Raw genomic sequence first — 16,460 nt, 5'->3', positions numbered from 1 at the left:
CCCCCGGCCCCCCCCCCCCCCAGCATACTATGCATCTGAATCAGCCACTATAACGAGATGTGGAATGAATTCTGTTATTGACTTTATCACAGGTGTTGCAAAAACAATTAAACACATCAAACTTCAGAAAAGCTTAATATTTTTGCAGTTCTCATAATCTGTAATATTACAGTAAAAATGAATTAGGTGTCAGCAAGTGGTCAAAGGTTATAATATATCATTACAATCCTTTGAAAACTCAAAACATAATTTACTTTCTAAATTTCATAATTTCATTCACATATTATAACATCTATTAATATAAAGTAACATAGATCTATCTTTATGTTTATGGTAATCTTGCTAGGCCTTTGAGCAATGTCACTATAAAATATATATGTATATATTGTATATATATGTATAATGGTGTCTGATTTTTTGCCATTTCGTCTCTTCGTTATTTTAACACTTTTCTTACTAAAAGCACCGAGCAGGCGACACATCCACTCCCGTGGAATTCTTGTCTTCATTCATTCGTTCCTTCGCCATAGCTTGGTCTCTAGAGAAGCTACGGAACGTCAAATTAAAGGAATGGTTATTCTTGTTATATTTACTTGCCATGGAGGGACGATAATTATAGTTCCTTCATTCCATTTAATACAAATGAGACTGGCAATAATTAGCATTCATTTGCCTCTTTACAATGTAAAATAATGAAGAAACAAAATAGCACAAATCAGCCATGATGTATAATTTGTAACCCACTATAAAATTTAATTCATATGAAGTACAGTGTATTATCAAATTATTTATAATGTGCTGCCTTTATCAATTGGAAAGTGTATATAACTCGATCTCTGTTGTGTGTAGACAGGCCCCGTGATCCCCATGCCAGTACCATCAAGCTACAATGACATCACACAGGACAAATCACTGCGGGACTTTATCGGCTGGGTTTGGTATGACCGAGAGTTCTACGTCCCATCATCGTGGCTTGGTCAGCGCGTCATCCTGAGACTGGAGAGTGTCCGCTACTATAGCATCGTGGTTTGTTTTTTACAATATACTCGTCATCTTGTACAAATATATGTGAAGAGTCTTCAGTATATATTGTAGGTTTCTGCTGAAGTTTAGTATTTTCAGTTCCTGACCTCATCTTGTCTGAAGTTCCTACATGGGTTTTTAATACTTTTTCATTGTGCTTTGTTCATTGTCATTGACTTTTTATGTCTCTGAAAGGCAGCACATTCCTCCATATAATTTTTCATAGGTTCCATCTTGTTAATGATTTAAACATTATTTCATATCTTATACAGTGTAACAATGAACCTAGGACTTTCATTTTGGTCAAAATATGGTTATATGGACCTTAGAAAGTGATACTGATCATGACCTTAACCACAGAATTAGATAAGTTATCTATGTCTGTGCCTCAACGAATCAAAAGTACATAAATGATAAATATATGAATCAATATGCTGATTTATATGAGTACTTTATACAATAGTTTAAAAACTAAATGTATGGTTCAATGCATTGAAAGAATTATGTTACAATGTGAAAAGATAGTTCAACATGCTGATATGTTCTTTTTCAGTGGGTGAATGGCGTACAAGTGGCGGAACATGAAATGGGACATTTGCCCTTTGAAGGGAACATTGGGCCTGTTGCTCAATTTGGGGGACACAATAGAGTAACAGTGGCTGTCAACAACACTCTGACACCATACACACTCCCTCCAGGAAAAATACAGCACAAGTCTGGGCCAGGGTGAGTACAGGAAAACCCACATCAAAAACTCCCGACACAAACACTGTCCACTGGGTAGGAGTATAGTACAGTCTGGGCCAGGGTGAGTACAGGAAAAACCCACATTATCAAAAACTCCCCAACACCAAACACTGTCAACTGGGTAGAATATACATGTACAAGTCTTGGCCAGGGTACAAACAGGAAAACCCACATTATCCAAAACTCCTTGACACCAGACACTGTCCAATGTGTAAATTAAGGTACAGTACAAATCTGGGCCAGGGTGAGTACAGGAAAACCCACATTATCAAAAACTCCCTGACACCAGACACTGTCCACTGGGTAGAAAATACAGTACAAATCTGGGCCAGGGTGAGTACAGGAAAACCCAATTTATCCAAGAATCCCTGTCAGGGGGTACGCAGAGTAGTTAAGTTGTCCGCCTGCCTACAATCACTAGCCCTCTACAACTGGGTCGTGTGTTTTAGACCTACTTGGAGCAGGCAACAGGTACTGGCCGCAGGTTGGTGGTTTTTCTCCGGGTACTCTAGTTTTCCTCCACCCTCAAAGCCTGGTTCATCCTTAAATCCAGGTATTGATGCAGTGATCAAAGTTTATTAATTAAGATTACATTTTTCCGTGTTTCGTTTATTTCAGATATCCAAAGGACTATTTTGTACAAATTTTGCAGTTTGGATTCTTCAACTATGCAGGCATTGACCGTCCGGTAAAACTGTACACAACTCCATCTACCTATATAGACGACATTACAATCCACACTGATATATCTGGGAATAACGGTAAGTCTAATAAAGATGGACAATGGGGCATAGGGCAAGGGAGATAAATCTTTCAAAAGACTGCTTTACTCCTTCTAATCATTTCAGGGTCCCAGTTTTAATTTCTTATAAATATGAAATATTTCTTAATAACTTATGTCTCTGAACTTCACAATGACATGTACTAAGGACAATGATACTGGTCTGTTCTATGGCAACTATATGCCATCCAATCTTAACCCGACTGTCCGGAGTTTCCACTGCACATTAAACAACGAAACAAAAAACATGATCTCATTTGCTGGACCATTGGAGGAAGTATTTCAAAAGCAACTTCTTAGATATAATTGAGTTTAAATTGCACAGGATATTGATGAAATACAGTTAAGTATATACATTTAGTATTCTAAGCTCTCTAGCAAGTCACAGAGGTGAAATTACAATTTGTCTCAAACACTCAATTTTTTGTTTAATCATTTGATCATGGTTGGTTGGTATNTTGATCATTGGTTGGTTGGTAGACTGGGTCTCATTCTGTAAAAAGTCAAAAAGTCAAATTTTAACAACCCATTTTAAATTTCTCTTTTAATACAAATTTGACTGTACATGTACATACAATTGTTGTTTATGTCCACGTCCTATGGATGAGGATGTTGTTATGGTGCTCTGTGTTGACTCCCTTGTTATACTGACACCCTCTTTATACCAACAAAATAGCCCAGAACAGAAGGTGGCGGTTAAACAAGGTTTTACTGTTTTGTGATACAAATTAAAATACATTCATTTATCATGATACACGGTTTGCGTATTTTGACAGCCCTTAACTGATTCACCCCAGAAATTTCATAATGAACTATTCCAAACTTTGATCTGGAAGAGTTCAAATGTGTCTTCAGGGGTGAATGAGTTAAGTAAACTTGTTACTGTTGCAGGAATACTGTCCTGGAGCATTGTGCCTGGTGGGCTGTGTAACCCTAATGTAAAACTGTGCAAAGTTGCTGTAGAAATTCTGTCAAAAAAAGGAATGACCGTTGCTTTGAGTGCTGACCTTCAGGGACAAGTCAAGGTCGAAAACGTTCAAGCTTGGTGGCCATTCTCCATGAATGAATCCTCACCTGCATATCTGTACACAATGCAGGTTAGTGTCCCAAAAATATCCCAAGAAAATAAGTTCTTCCACTTATTGTTTACAAATCTGCAAAGTATTGTATACTTGTTTGCTGCCTACAAAAATGTAATTGGAAAATATGTGGTCGTAATATTTTTTTCACTGCAAGATTTATTGAAAATTGAATTTTTCACCAGTTAAAGATAAAAAAATGTAAATTCTATTGGTAGAATTATATTTCACTCTAGTATTCAATAAAAAAAAATCACAGGAGAAAAGCATTAAGTTTTTGTCTAACGAAAACACACATTAAACTAAGTAGAGAAAAACATAACATGGAAAATGAAAAACGTCTTTAAAGATTCAATTGAAGTGAGAAAATATTTAGGGCATATTTGCACTATAATAAAAAATAATGTATTTTGCATTCACAGAGTTGATGTAAACTGTATCTTTAAATAAATTAAACAGGTCTCTCTCAAAAGAATGTCCAACAACATTAGTAAAAGGGTGAACAGCAACAAAAATTATAATCTAACCTACATAGTAGGTAATTAATGAGAATACTGTAACAGGTGAAAAATGCACTGCTAGACATGGATTTGAACCTGGGACCCCCTGTCAAACTCTAGACGGACGCCTAGTCCGAATTATTCTGACGTTTTATCAACTTTTTTCATATCGGTCTGTCGTCAACGTTAATCGACGACAGACTGATATGAAAAAAGTCGAATAAACGTCAGAATAATTCGGACTAACGGACGCCCTGACTAATTGAGCTATACTGTACCTGATTGCCAACAATCGACCCAATCCAGTTTCTCTTAACAAGCACCCCTGGTGCTAATTACAAAGAATATGGTAAATATGAATTATGTTTGTGCTACCATAAGCAATAAATAGTGTTTTATTCCTGAACTAACGATTTTAAAATATGTAGGAAAGATCACCTTAAAAGAAAAACTTTGAAATTATGAGATAAAACCTATTATATTGACAAGTTAATGTATGATTGACAGGTGACCCTGAAGTCGGAGAACACCACCGATGTCTATCGTCTGCCGTTCGGCTTCAGAACTGTGTCACTTAGCAACAACGGAATCCTCATCAACAAAAGGTCGTTCTATTGTCATGGTGTCGGCAAACACGAAGACTATGACGTAAGTTTATAAGGTTTGAATTAAAATAAGTATTTTGGAGATGGTCCAGAGATTCATTAAAGATACAAGACGCTTTTACTAGATTGCACTTACTTGTTTATCTTTTTTCACATGACTTTGCTGTATGGAATGATACCAGTACATAATTGTACTATGTGCTGTCCACCAGCATAATTTTAATTGCCATTTTTTGTAAAATCCAGTTTTTGTACAACAATTATCAAAAAATTAATAATGACATGTAAATATCAATATTCATGTACATAATATACATGTTTTTATCATTACTTCAATTCAATATGATGTGTGTAAACTGTTTATAACTGTAAGGAGAGGGCGCTCATAGGCTTTGCCTGTTGCCCAATTCCTTTGCATCTAAGATCTGAACAATAAATATTCTGAAATGGAATGAATTAAAATACAGTATCTTATGTCTAACAGTTTGTGTTGGGTTACAGTTTCTTTTATCCGCTTAGTAGCCATTACTGTAATTTGCATAGACAAACACGAGTTTCACACAACACTGCATGTGTCTTTGTCTTTGCATACATCTCCATCTTTCACATTTTATAGTGCCCTAGCCAATAACTTTTCTAGAATTTGCAGATGTCACAGAAAATATCCATACACAAAATTTAACTTATCATGTCAATTTGTACCTTAATGTTGTTGAAAAGTATACTGTGTACCAAAGGAGATTATCTCTTGTCCAAGATGGCGGACTGCCAGAATCGTCGAATTTTTTTCATGAAAACTTGAAATTGCTTATACCTATGTATTTTGTGCACCCCCCACTTTGGGTATTAAATTTCTGAAAAAAAGTGTGCAAATTACATGGGTTTTTACAGTATTCTGCACTCATAACTTCAAAATATATCTATAACATTATTAGAATTTCACTAAAATTGATGGAGACAAAGAAATTTAAGTCGGTTGAATTTTTTCATACTAAGAACTGATGTGAACTTGATGAATGAATCGGACACTAGAGGGTTTGATATTTCTGTAACTGGAAAGAGAATAGTGTGTTTCCACACCGGGGATGGAAACCTCGATTTCCAGGTTCACAGTCGGACGCTCTACCACTGAGCTAAAGGGAAATTCCCTCTAGCTCAAAGCTAGAAGGCGACCGTAATCCTATGCCACATTTCTTTCTCCCCCATTGACAAAGATATCCACACTTACGGTCATAGAAAGATACAACTGTCATACCCTAGGGTATTATGGGCGGATTCCCCTGTCATAACAATTGCATGACATCATGTAGACATTTCTGATTTTGCTGGAAATTATGAAATCAACGTATGCATTTCATGAAATAACCACTTACATTTGATGTGGAAGAAAACTAATAATTCACCACATTAGGAATAAGATAGAAATTTCTCAACCCTCGGTGTAAGATTCTTAAAAGTCAAGCCCTCACCAAAGCCTCGGGCTAGGCATTACAGAATCTTACCCCTTGGGTCGCGACCTTTTCTGTCTTACCCCCAACGTAATTTTTTCAAGCTCTAGATGTGTATCGGTTGTAAATCTGATTATATCTACAAGCAGTTTATTTTCTCTATTCTACAGGTGAGAGGTAAAGGTGTGGACAATGCTATGGTCGTCCGTGATTTCAGTCTGTTACGGTGGCTGGGTGTCAACTGTTTCAGAACCTCCCACTACCCCTACGCTGATGAGATTATGGACCAAGCTGACCAGTTAGGCATTGTAGTCATTGATGAGTGTCCAGCCATTGGTTTGACAGAGTGAGTTTGTCATAGTCTTGTGTGAGTCTGCTAAAGTTTATCCATAATAGCGAGCACAAAATGTATGATGTATAGACATAAACTGTCATTAACTCATTCACCCCTACATTTTGAAACTGGACTTGCCCTGTCTTTGATATGGTAAGGTTCAAATACAACTTTAGGGTTAAATGGGTTAAAGCTGTCCGAAATCGTATTCGTGTACAAATACAGGAAACCCCACTAACTCGAACCTGTGGGGTCTAGATTGATAGTTTGAGAAATACATGGTATTCTACAAATCTGAGGTTGGGTTGAGACTGTTAGGTACTGATCTATTTTACATCAGGAAAGATTTTGAACAGCTCTGCTAATGTTTAGCATGTCGCTAATAGCAATGATATATATGTAAGTAATAGAAAGAAAAGGAGGAGAATAGAGAAGATCTGCAACATTTCATAAGAAACGAAATTATTAAAATACTTATTCATATATAGCAATCATGTAACGACAATAGACAATGCAATAGATGGAATTAAAACTAATATAAGACCATGGTGTTGGGGGATATCAAAGTTACAGGAATACAAGATAATTCAAATTATGACTATTTTAGTGCACTTAGAGGCTACTTTACAGGGAATCTGTAGAAACAGAGTTCAGACCAAGCAAACTGGTAGACGAACGTTGGTGTTTGAGAAAGATGGATTTTACTGTGCTTATTTTGACATACTGGAATTTAAGCACATTATTAGCATGTGTATACTGTATATCCGGAAATGTTTGCCTAGTGAAACTTTCACCCTTCTTCCATAAACTCAATTTTCGCCAAGTGTTAATATATCAACTTTCACATAAAATGACTTTAATTATTATGTTATCTACCTATATTAGATGTAATGATAAATTTGCCCTCATTACAGAGGGCGAAAAAGGCAAAAATGAAACTGCAGCGAAAATGTCCAGGTATACAGTGACCTTATTGGCAATGTTGCAAAGGTACATTTGTATAGTGTCATCTTCTTTGATAGAATTCTCAGAGGGTTTCATTTTGTTAAATCATTTATTGATGTATTGCAGACCAGTAAATTACAACAACCAAACACTGTATCTTCACAAAAAGTCCATGATGGAACTGGTGCGACGAGACAAGAATCGCCCTTCAGTCATCCTGTGGTCTATTGGCAATGAGCCTCTGTCATCATATGCTGGTGCAGGGCCTCATTTTGGGTAGGTGTACAGGTGTGGGGCCTCACTTTGATTAAATGTTCAGATGTGTAGCCTGGTATATTGGTGCAGGACCTCACATTTATTTGATGTAAAGGTGTAGAGACTTACTTTGGACAGGTGTGAAGCCTCACTTTGGACAGGTGTTGGGTCTCACTTTGGGTAGGTGTATCGGTGTGGGGCCTCACTTTGGGTAGGTGTACAGGTGTGGGGCCTCACTTTGTGGGGTCTCACTTTGGGTGGGTGATCAGGTGTGGGGCCTCACTTTGGGTAGGTGATCAGGTGTGGGGCCTCACTTTGGTTAATTTAACAGACATGGAGTCTGGTACACAGGTGCAGTTTTAAAGTTTTAATTTGGGTATCGAAAAGTTATACCTATTTGTAACTTATTTCAGCCTCACATGTATTAGATGTACAGGTGTGGGGCCTCACTTCGGATATGTATACAGATTTAGGGCTTCAAATTTATTAAGTGTGCAGATGTGGGCCCTCATCATATGAAGATGTACAGGTGCAGGCTTCATACTGTACATGTAAATCATCAAATTTTTCGCCCTTTTTTGGAAAATGTGTAATGACTTTTGGGACATATACTGTACATGTAGCTTAAGTTCTCCTGGGGGGAAAGGCCAAAATTTGGCCACAAATATCACTATTTGGATAGGTGTGCTGGCCCCGGAGTAAAACCCTCTCATTAGATATAAGCATAAAAGTCTACTTGCTTCACCTTTGGTAGGAGCTCAAATCTGGGCCTCATTTTGCAATTTATGTAGGTACAATGTAGGCATGTAGGTGTGTTGCCTCATTTTGGGTTGGTGTACCAGTGTAGATCCAGGCTTAGGGTCAGTTCTTGGAGAAGATGAGCAATATAAGTATTCTAAACATACATCAGATTTATCTTTCTAAATTTCACCCCAGGGAGGTCATCAAAGTCACGAAGCAGTTGGATCCTTATCGACCTTTAACTTTTGCTTCCAATAATGTAAACCCTCACACCGACCATGTGGTATGTATTTAACAAATTTCTATAGTAATTTCTCAACGACTGTATAGTGTTTTTAACTCACCTGCCCGAAGGGTAAGTGAGCTTATGCCATTGCGTGGCGTCCGTCCTTAATACTTTAAACAACTTCTTCTCAATAACCGAAAGGCCCAGGGTACTGATGTGGGCCTGTAGCATGCTGGGATGAAGGGCTCCCAAGTTTGTTCAAATGAATGACCTTGACCAACTTTCAAGGTCACTGGGGTCAAATGTCTTTAAATATTCAAACAACTTCTTCTCAATAACCGAAAGGCCCAGGGAACTGATATGGGCCTGTAGCATGCTGGGATGAAGGCCTACCAAGTTTGTTCAAATGAATGACCTTGACATATATTCAAGGTCACAGGAGTCAAATATGTTAAAAACCTTTAAAAGACTTCTTAATAAGCAATAGGCAAAGGGTCATGATATTTGGCCATTAACATGCTGGGATGAAAGACTACCAAGTGAATGACCTTCGCCCATATTCAAGGTCACAGCTAGGTGTCAATATATGTTTACATTTTTAAATGACTTGTTCTGTATAACCAAAAGGTCCAGAGTAATGATATTTTGCCAGAAGCATGCTGGGTTGGAAGACTATCAACTCTGTTCAACCTTATGTCCTTGTTCAACATTCAAGTTCACATGCATCATATGTTTAAATCTTTTAATAGGTTCGTATGAATCAAACACTGATATTTTGCCTGTAGCTTTATTTTAGTCCACTTTTAATATTACAAGTGTGAGATTAATACCAGGTGAGCGATGCAGGCCCATTGTGCCTCTTGTTTATGATAGTATAGTTTTGTAATATTTCACACTGATCTTGTTGGAGATATTTTGTTGTGATACAGTTTTCAAATATACAACATTTGATATAATGCTCTATCTAGCTAGAAAATGACACTCTAAAGTGCTTTACAGTTCATAGATATACAATTTATACAATCAATACAATTAACATACACATTAAATAATACACAAATCAATACAATTTTGAGGAGCTGCCTTATCAGGCGCTAACTGCAAGTTCTATGCCACCTGGCTAATATCTCCCTATGTGTGTTTGCCTGCCTATTTGCTGGAGATGTATTGTGATCATATACTGTCACCTTTAAATAACAAAAGAGCAGTAAAGGTCCTTCAATCTCAGACTCAATATTCTGAGGTTTGAATGAGTTTAAGTGAGGCAGAAGAGAATTTTTAATAAAAAAGACAATATCGTATGAGTCAGGTAGATGTGGTGTGTGTAAACATCTACTTTGGTTGGTACAGCGAAAACGGCCACACGGAGGTCATTGAATACGGTGTGGAGGATGTTATCGGGGCTCTACACACTTACTACAACAAACCTGTGATGGTGTCGGAGTACGGGGCAGAGTCACTCCCAGGCCTTCATGTGGTAAGTTGACTTACACGAGAGAGCAATTATCTTTTACCAAATCAAACTTAGGTCTTTTCTTTTATTATAATTTCTGTTGTAAAACTTTTCCTATTTGAAATCGTTCAGTTGCAGGGGCATGTTGGTTTATCCATGTCTGTTGTGATTCTTTTGTACAGTTCAAAAAATCTCATGATTGGTGTTATATCTTTCACCCAAACTAATATTAAACACAGCTACTAGATAATACAATTATATTTACCATCATATGGCATTGCCACTATATAACCCTACCAAATTCAGTTGGCATTCATATAGGCTATGATTGTCATGGACCAATTGTTGACGTCATAATTGCTACGTTGGATACCACTGACCCTCCCTGGGCGATGACTGTTCTTTTCACTTTCATGATACATACATTATTTGAACTAATTGCTGAATAATAATATACAATTATTGACCTATTTTCAGGTGAATACAAGGATTTATTAACCCGAGAAATTGATATTTCCCAAGGCCAGAGGCCGAGGGAAATATCGACTCCTTCGAGGGTTAATAAATCCTCGTATTCACCTGAAAACAGGTCAATAACTGTTTTATTATATGATATTTTTATAAACTTAACCATGTGTAGCACAAATCCATACTTAGCTTATTTCACCATGATTATGGGACCTGCAATGAAATTCTGCCTACACAGAATATGTGTCTCTTTGCAATTAAAATGACCTTATATTACAGTAGCTGTTAATAACAGATAAAAAACACCATACTGTGTAATGTGAGTAAATGGGAGAAAACTCAATCAAACAAATTTAGTATTTATTTAATATAAAATACAACAATTGGGGGATGATGCACAATTCCACCTTTCTCCTCACGCTTGAGTTGTTTCGTTGCAGCATCAAACACTTTGTTGCCTTCAGTAAATTCAGCGCCATGTACTATATCCATGTTACAACCGACACTCGAAAGGCATCGGTTGATACCATGCCGGATACTAAAGAGAGAACTACGTTGATTTTGTTTTCACTGTCTTTCTACCTCATTTCCACATAAAACTTCCGATGAACATTGCAGAGTTCAAGCACCTGCATGTCAACAAAGTCTGTGTCTATTGCTTTTTCTTTCAAATATTCACGCAATACACAAACGGATGTGTCAGTAGCTTTAACAGTGTTTCTAGCATCCTTTTGCACCAAGGTAGTTTTAAGTTGGTCATCGGAAATAGTTCCAAATCTTGACAAGCCGGGTTTGTTTACACTGTCGTTTGCCATTTTCACTCCAGTGAGGCAACGACAATTAATCGGCGCTTCTGATTGGTCAAAAATTGCAGCACAGGTTACTGGATTGTAATATTCACCTGTGAGCTCGAGGCGCCCGACAGGGTGTTGGACTGTTACATTCACCTCGCGTGCACGGATTCTGTAGGTTTCGCTGTAACATTCTAATATATTTAGACCTATAAGAGGTGTTTTGACCAATCAGCGTGTGGGAAAAATGAGAGTCATATATTAATAAGTGAAATTTATTTTTTTATGCGATGAACAGATTCCAAAAATGGTAAGTATAAGTATTGAACTGCTTTCAGTTGGCATTTGAAGGCAATATGAATTCAAACTGGACAAAGGCAAATCCAGCATCAAGTGCTAGCATGCTTCATTGAATTTCCCTTTGTCCAGTTGGCATTCATATTGTGTATGCATGCCAATTGATAGCAGTTCAATGCTTAAATAAACTGGTTGGATTGGAATGTCAAAGTGCAACTTCAAAGTCGAAGATAGGGTTGTGGAAATGTTTTTGCAAGGAAAATGTAAGGACCATTGGGTGTGATGTACCTTGTAATGAATTCGAGAAAGGTTTTAATTTTGGTGACACAGTGGATTTTTTTTTTCGTACAGAGTCCATCGTTCTCCTACTCAGAAGAATACCAAAATGATCTGCTGGCTGCTCATCATAAGGCATTTGATAAGATCAAGGGGAAAACTCTGGCTGGAGAAATGATCTGGAACTTCGCAGATTTCTTAATTGATCAAGGTAAATTCTATTAAATTCACACAGAGGAAAGAAATATCACTTTGCCATTGCGTGGCGTCCGTCCTAATACTTTAAACATCTTCTCAATAACCGAAAGGCCCAGGGTACTGATGTGGGCCTGTAGCATGCTGGGATGAAGGGCTATCAAGTTTGTTCAAATGAATGACCTTGACCAACTTTCAAGGTCACAGAGGTCAAATGCCTTAAAATCTTCAAACAACTTCTTCTCAATAACCGAAAGGCCCAGGGTACTGATATGGGCCTGTAGCATGCTGGGATGAAGGGCTACCAAGTTTGTTCAAATGAATGACCTTGACATATATTCAATTGATCAAGGTAAATTCTATTAAATTCACTCAGAGGAAAGAAATATCACTTTGCAATCTTTTGAGTAATATTTCAAAGTAAAATTTTCATCTGAATTACATTGTGAAAGCATTTCAAATGTTTATGTTAATATTGACTATTTTTAGTGGAAACCTACTGCTGTAAGATTAGTTTTGTGTTTATTACTGATATCCGCAAAAAAGTCAAATAGAGTGTTGAAGTATTTAAGTTATAATACATGTATATAGCACACAGTGCCCTCCCTTTACTCTTATTTCAGCATCCAAAATCCCATAGCCACCTGTGCCTTTTTCCCCCTATTATTTTTCAATTTTGATGTAAGTAAGCTCTCTGTCATAAATTCATTCCAATTCCCTTGATTTCAAGTGTCATAATGGCTGTTAATGCGTGGTGTTGTGGTCTGTTAGAGCGCGCTGTATGGCCCAACACCGCCGTCTTCAGCACTGACCAATTCCCTTGATACTAGTCCTCCCTTTTAGCACCATTACCACTATACTTACTCCCCTGGCTATAATCCCTTCTCTTTGCAGTCATTTTCACTTTCTATTAAAACAATTTCCCCATTTAGCACCATTTCCACCTTCCATGATTACCCCAATCCCTAGCACCATTTCCACTTCAGGTGATAACCCCAACCCCTAGCACCATTTCCACTTCCTGTGATGACCCCAATCCCTAGCACCATTTCCACTTCCTGTGATAACCCCAATCCCTAGCACCATTTCCACTTTCTGTGATAACCCCAATTCCTAGCACCATTTCCACTTCCTGTGATGAGCCCAATTCCTAGCACCATTTCCACTTCCTGTGATGAGCCCAATTCCTAGCACCATTTCCACTTCCTGTGATAACCCCAACCCCTAGCACCATTTCCACTTTCTGTGATAACCCCAATCCCTAGCACCATTTCCACTTCCTGTGATAACCCCAATTCCTAGCACCATTTCCACTTCCTGTGATAACCCCAATCCCTAGCACCATTTCCACTTATGATTTTAAAATCCCCCTTTAGCACAATTTACTCTGAAAATGACATTCCTTCCATTTCAGTACTAAAGATAAAATTCCTTCTCGTTCAGCACTCTTTCCATTTCCCCAATACATTTCACAATTAACAATTTCCATTACAATCTCATTCTGTATCATCTTTTCCTGTTTCAGCGTCCCTCAGAAATGTTTCCTATCATGTTTTAGTGACACATATTTACTTATGTTTACAGAAGTTAGATGACCTTATGGCTGCCACAAAGGTCTGTTTACACGTCAGCGACAACCCAAATTTGCAGCTCACCTTGTGAGACGAAGATACTACAACCTCATGAACAGAACTGTGGATAGAGTTTATTGAAATGCATGTCAGTTACCATGACAACAAAAAATCTCTTTTTCTATTGCTTCATTGGTCCTAGGTTTATATATTTAACAGGTTTTCAGAAGCCAATATTTACTAAATTTTGTTTAAAATTACTTTTTGCTGAAATGCATTTATAAAGTCACTTATACTGTACAGTCAAACTTGTTTTAAGGGCCCACTGTTTGAAAGTCAAAATGTGGTCTCTCAACACAGGTGGTTTAGATCTCCTACTACAAGTTCAGTTCCCAATGAAATCACAATAATGAGGGAAGCGTAAAATGGTTTCTAAACATGGGTGGTCTTTTCATAGAGATAGTGTGTATATTGCTGTTTGTACATACTAAACACAGAGTGGCACCCTCAGGATTCTAATGCTGGGACCAGAGAATTATTGTTTTCTTTATACTACAGTCAGTATTTTAAGTGTATATATACAGAAATTCTGTCTTTATATGTGTCGAGATTAATTGTTTTAACTCTTAAAGAGTAATGTGTGAAAAACATGTGGTGCTTTATGATATACTGTACACCGGGAAAGTCTCGCTGCAGTTTAATTTCGCCTTTTTCGCCTTCCACAATGAGGGTAAATTTATCAGGACAGCGAATATTGGTAAACAATTTACCCTATATATAGTAGTTACGTGTGAAGGGTAAATTACACGGGGTGAATAAAGATTTTACCAGTGAAGGGCAAATATTTGACTGGGCAAAAATGTACCTGTGTGCTGTAGTCTTTCATAGAGAGTGAAGTTTTATATGTTCATTTGTATAAATGGAGTACCTGTGTGGGTCACAAATGGGTTTTATTTTTATTGTGGTACATGCTCATGGTTATTGCTGGTCCCCCATCAGATACACTGGAGGTGTCTTTAGGTTTGCATTTTGTCCAATAGTCAGCCAGTCCGTCACATTATCAGGAGTATTTTTACATTTTCATGCACAAATATTTCAATTATATATGCAGCTAAAATTGGGAATTGTGTCTTGCTTTATACAGAGTTATCGCCCTTGTTTTACGGTGAATAAGTTTGTACTTGGCATATCTCATATAGTTTATTGATTTCTACATCTTGTATGTTAGTACAATGTACCTCTTGTGAGGATTGAGTGTCGAGGACAGATATAGGGTTATGTGTCTCATTATAAATAGAGTTATGGCCCTTTGTATTATTTTGATACAAAAGTGTGTCCAGAGATGGATTGCTTGCGATTGTTTTCTTTGTTGATGTGTGTATATTGAATTTTTTTTTATTATTGTTATATGATGTTCGTTTCTGCTTCTCTGTGATTAAACTATGCTATAGTACGTTAAACAATATAAAACCAAACCAAGCCTGTAACATCAACTAAAGGAGAGATAGGTAAATTTCTTTGGCAAATGATATTTAACCAATCAGAAAGCAGAAGGATCGATAGTCGGGCAGTAAAACAATGGCAGATGGCAACAAACAGCTGTCCGATAATCAAAAGGAATAATCATTAAAGTTTGGTAGCATAGCGGAATATTCCTTCCAACAGAACTTAATTGGAAAAAGTTTAAAAATATGCAAACAAATCATTGAGGACTCCGTAGATAGCTTCAAGGATTATTTGGCAGGACAGCAAAAATATTTTGAAACTTTGTCTAAAATCTGTAAGTGTGAAACCAGATTTTATATGTAATGTGTCATATAACAGAACAATTCTTGACTTTTCTTTAGATAACTCAGCTTGTGGCCTCCTAAAATATCACCTTGCTTGTGTCGATAATAAAAACCCATGTAAACATAAACAGTTCAAGAATTTCATATTCTTGTTTTTATTTATGGGTAAATTTACGTTTGTTGTTGTATATACACTTGTATATGCTATGATTTGATTCTTCACATAGCCCATGTCTGTTAAAGGAAATAATAGGTCTGCTGTATCCCATTACATGATTGTAGGAGGCGACTTATGTGCCCAATCGCCCTCAGAATCAGGGATGGTTTCTTCCTTGTCATCTTTCAGGGGACATTGGAAAAAAATCAATAATATACCTGCTATATCCCATTAAATATATGTATTGAACACCTCGACTAATGTAGGGCCCACTGCACAATCAGGGATATTTTTTCCTGTCTTCTATGATGAGGACAGGTAGGAGACACTTGGGGTCTTTTTGTTTCCTATTTTCCCAGTCTACTTTCTTTCTCCGGAAGTGTCTCCTAGGCAACCGTCCTCGTGTGACCCAGCTGACTGCTGGGAGGACGTTAAACTACAAACAAACAAAGACTCTTTACATGACTGTATTTCACACAACTTTATGTGTGATCAGAATGTTAATTGTGAAGTGGCATAAGTAGATACCATTGCCGAGGGCCGTGTTCATAAAACCACACTCATGCTCAAGAATGCTTTTTGTGCTCAGGCCGACTTTCCTGTAACTCACTTAAATCATTCAACACGGTCAAAAAGTCAAGTGTAAACATTGGAAACTGTTATCGGCTTAAAGTAGTTCGAGATTTCTTGACAAGATACTATTTTTTTATCAATTTATCACTGGCAAAAGAAATTGGGCTTGAGCACAGTATCTTGGTTTGAGCATGAGAAAGGTTTC

General features: G+C 37.3%; 1 protein-coding gene across 3 annotated transcripts in view; it reads left to right on the top strand.

Annotated features, from left to right (window-relative positions):
• Window positions 1–15,469, top strand: part of LOC110453327 (beta-glucuronidase-like) — a 16,156-nt gene extending 687 nt beyond the window's left edge. Inside the window, exons 2-12 of one of the 3 annotated variants that reach the window (XM_021502235.1) lie at window positions 850–1,026; window positions 1,577–1,749; window positions 2,389–2,531; window positions 3,443–3,648; window positions 4,638–4,778; window positions 6,354–6,529; window positions 7,589–7,738; window positions 8,654–8,741; window positions 9,985–10,161; window positions 12,045–12,180; window positions 13,749–15,469. In XM_021502235.1, the coding sequence (XP_021357910.1) occupies window positions 850–1,026; window positions 1,577–1,749; window positions 2,389–2,531; window positions 3,443–3,648; window positions 4,638–4,778; window positions 6,354–6,529; window positions 7,589–7,738; window positions 8,654–8,741; window positions 9,985–10,161; window positions 12,045–12,180; window positions 13,749–13,759 (1,578 nt within the window). In that variant the 3' untranslated portion in view covers window positions 13,760–15,469. Of the gene's footprint in view, window positions 1–849; window positions 1,027–1,576; window positions 1,750–2,388; window positions 2,532–3,442; window positions 3,649–4,637; window positions 4,779–6,353; window positions 6,530–7,588; window positions 7,739–8,653; window positions 8,742–9,984; window positions 10,162–12,044; window positions 12,181–13,748 lie in introns of those variants that run through there. The other 2 variants (XM_021502236.1, XM_021502237.1) reach the window with 2 other exon arrangements.
• Window positions 15,470–16,460: the final 991 nt, after the last annotated feature.

The sequence above is a fragment of the Mizuhopecten yessoensis genome, unplaced genomic scaffold (genome assembly GCF_002113885.1).
Source record: "Mizuhopecten yessoensis strain PY_sf001 unplaced genomic scaffold, ASM211388v2 scaffold7269, whole genome shotgun sequence".
Taxonomy (NCBI): domain Eukaryota; kingdom Metazoa; phylum Mollusca; class Bivalvia; order Pectinida; family Pectinidae; genus Mizuhopecten; species Mizuhopecten yessoensis.
The sequence above is the reverse complement of the archived record's forward strand: the minus strand, read 5'-3'. Positions and strand labels throughout refer to the sequence as shown.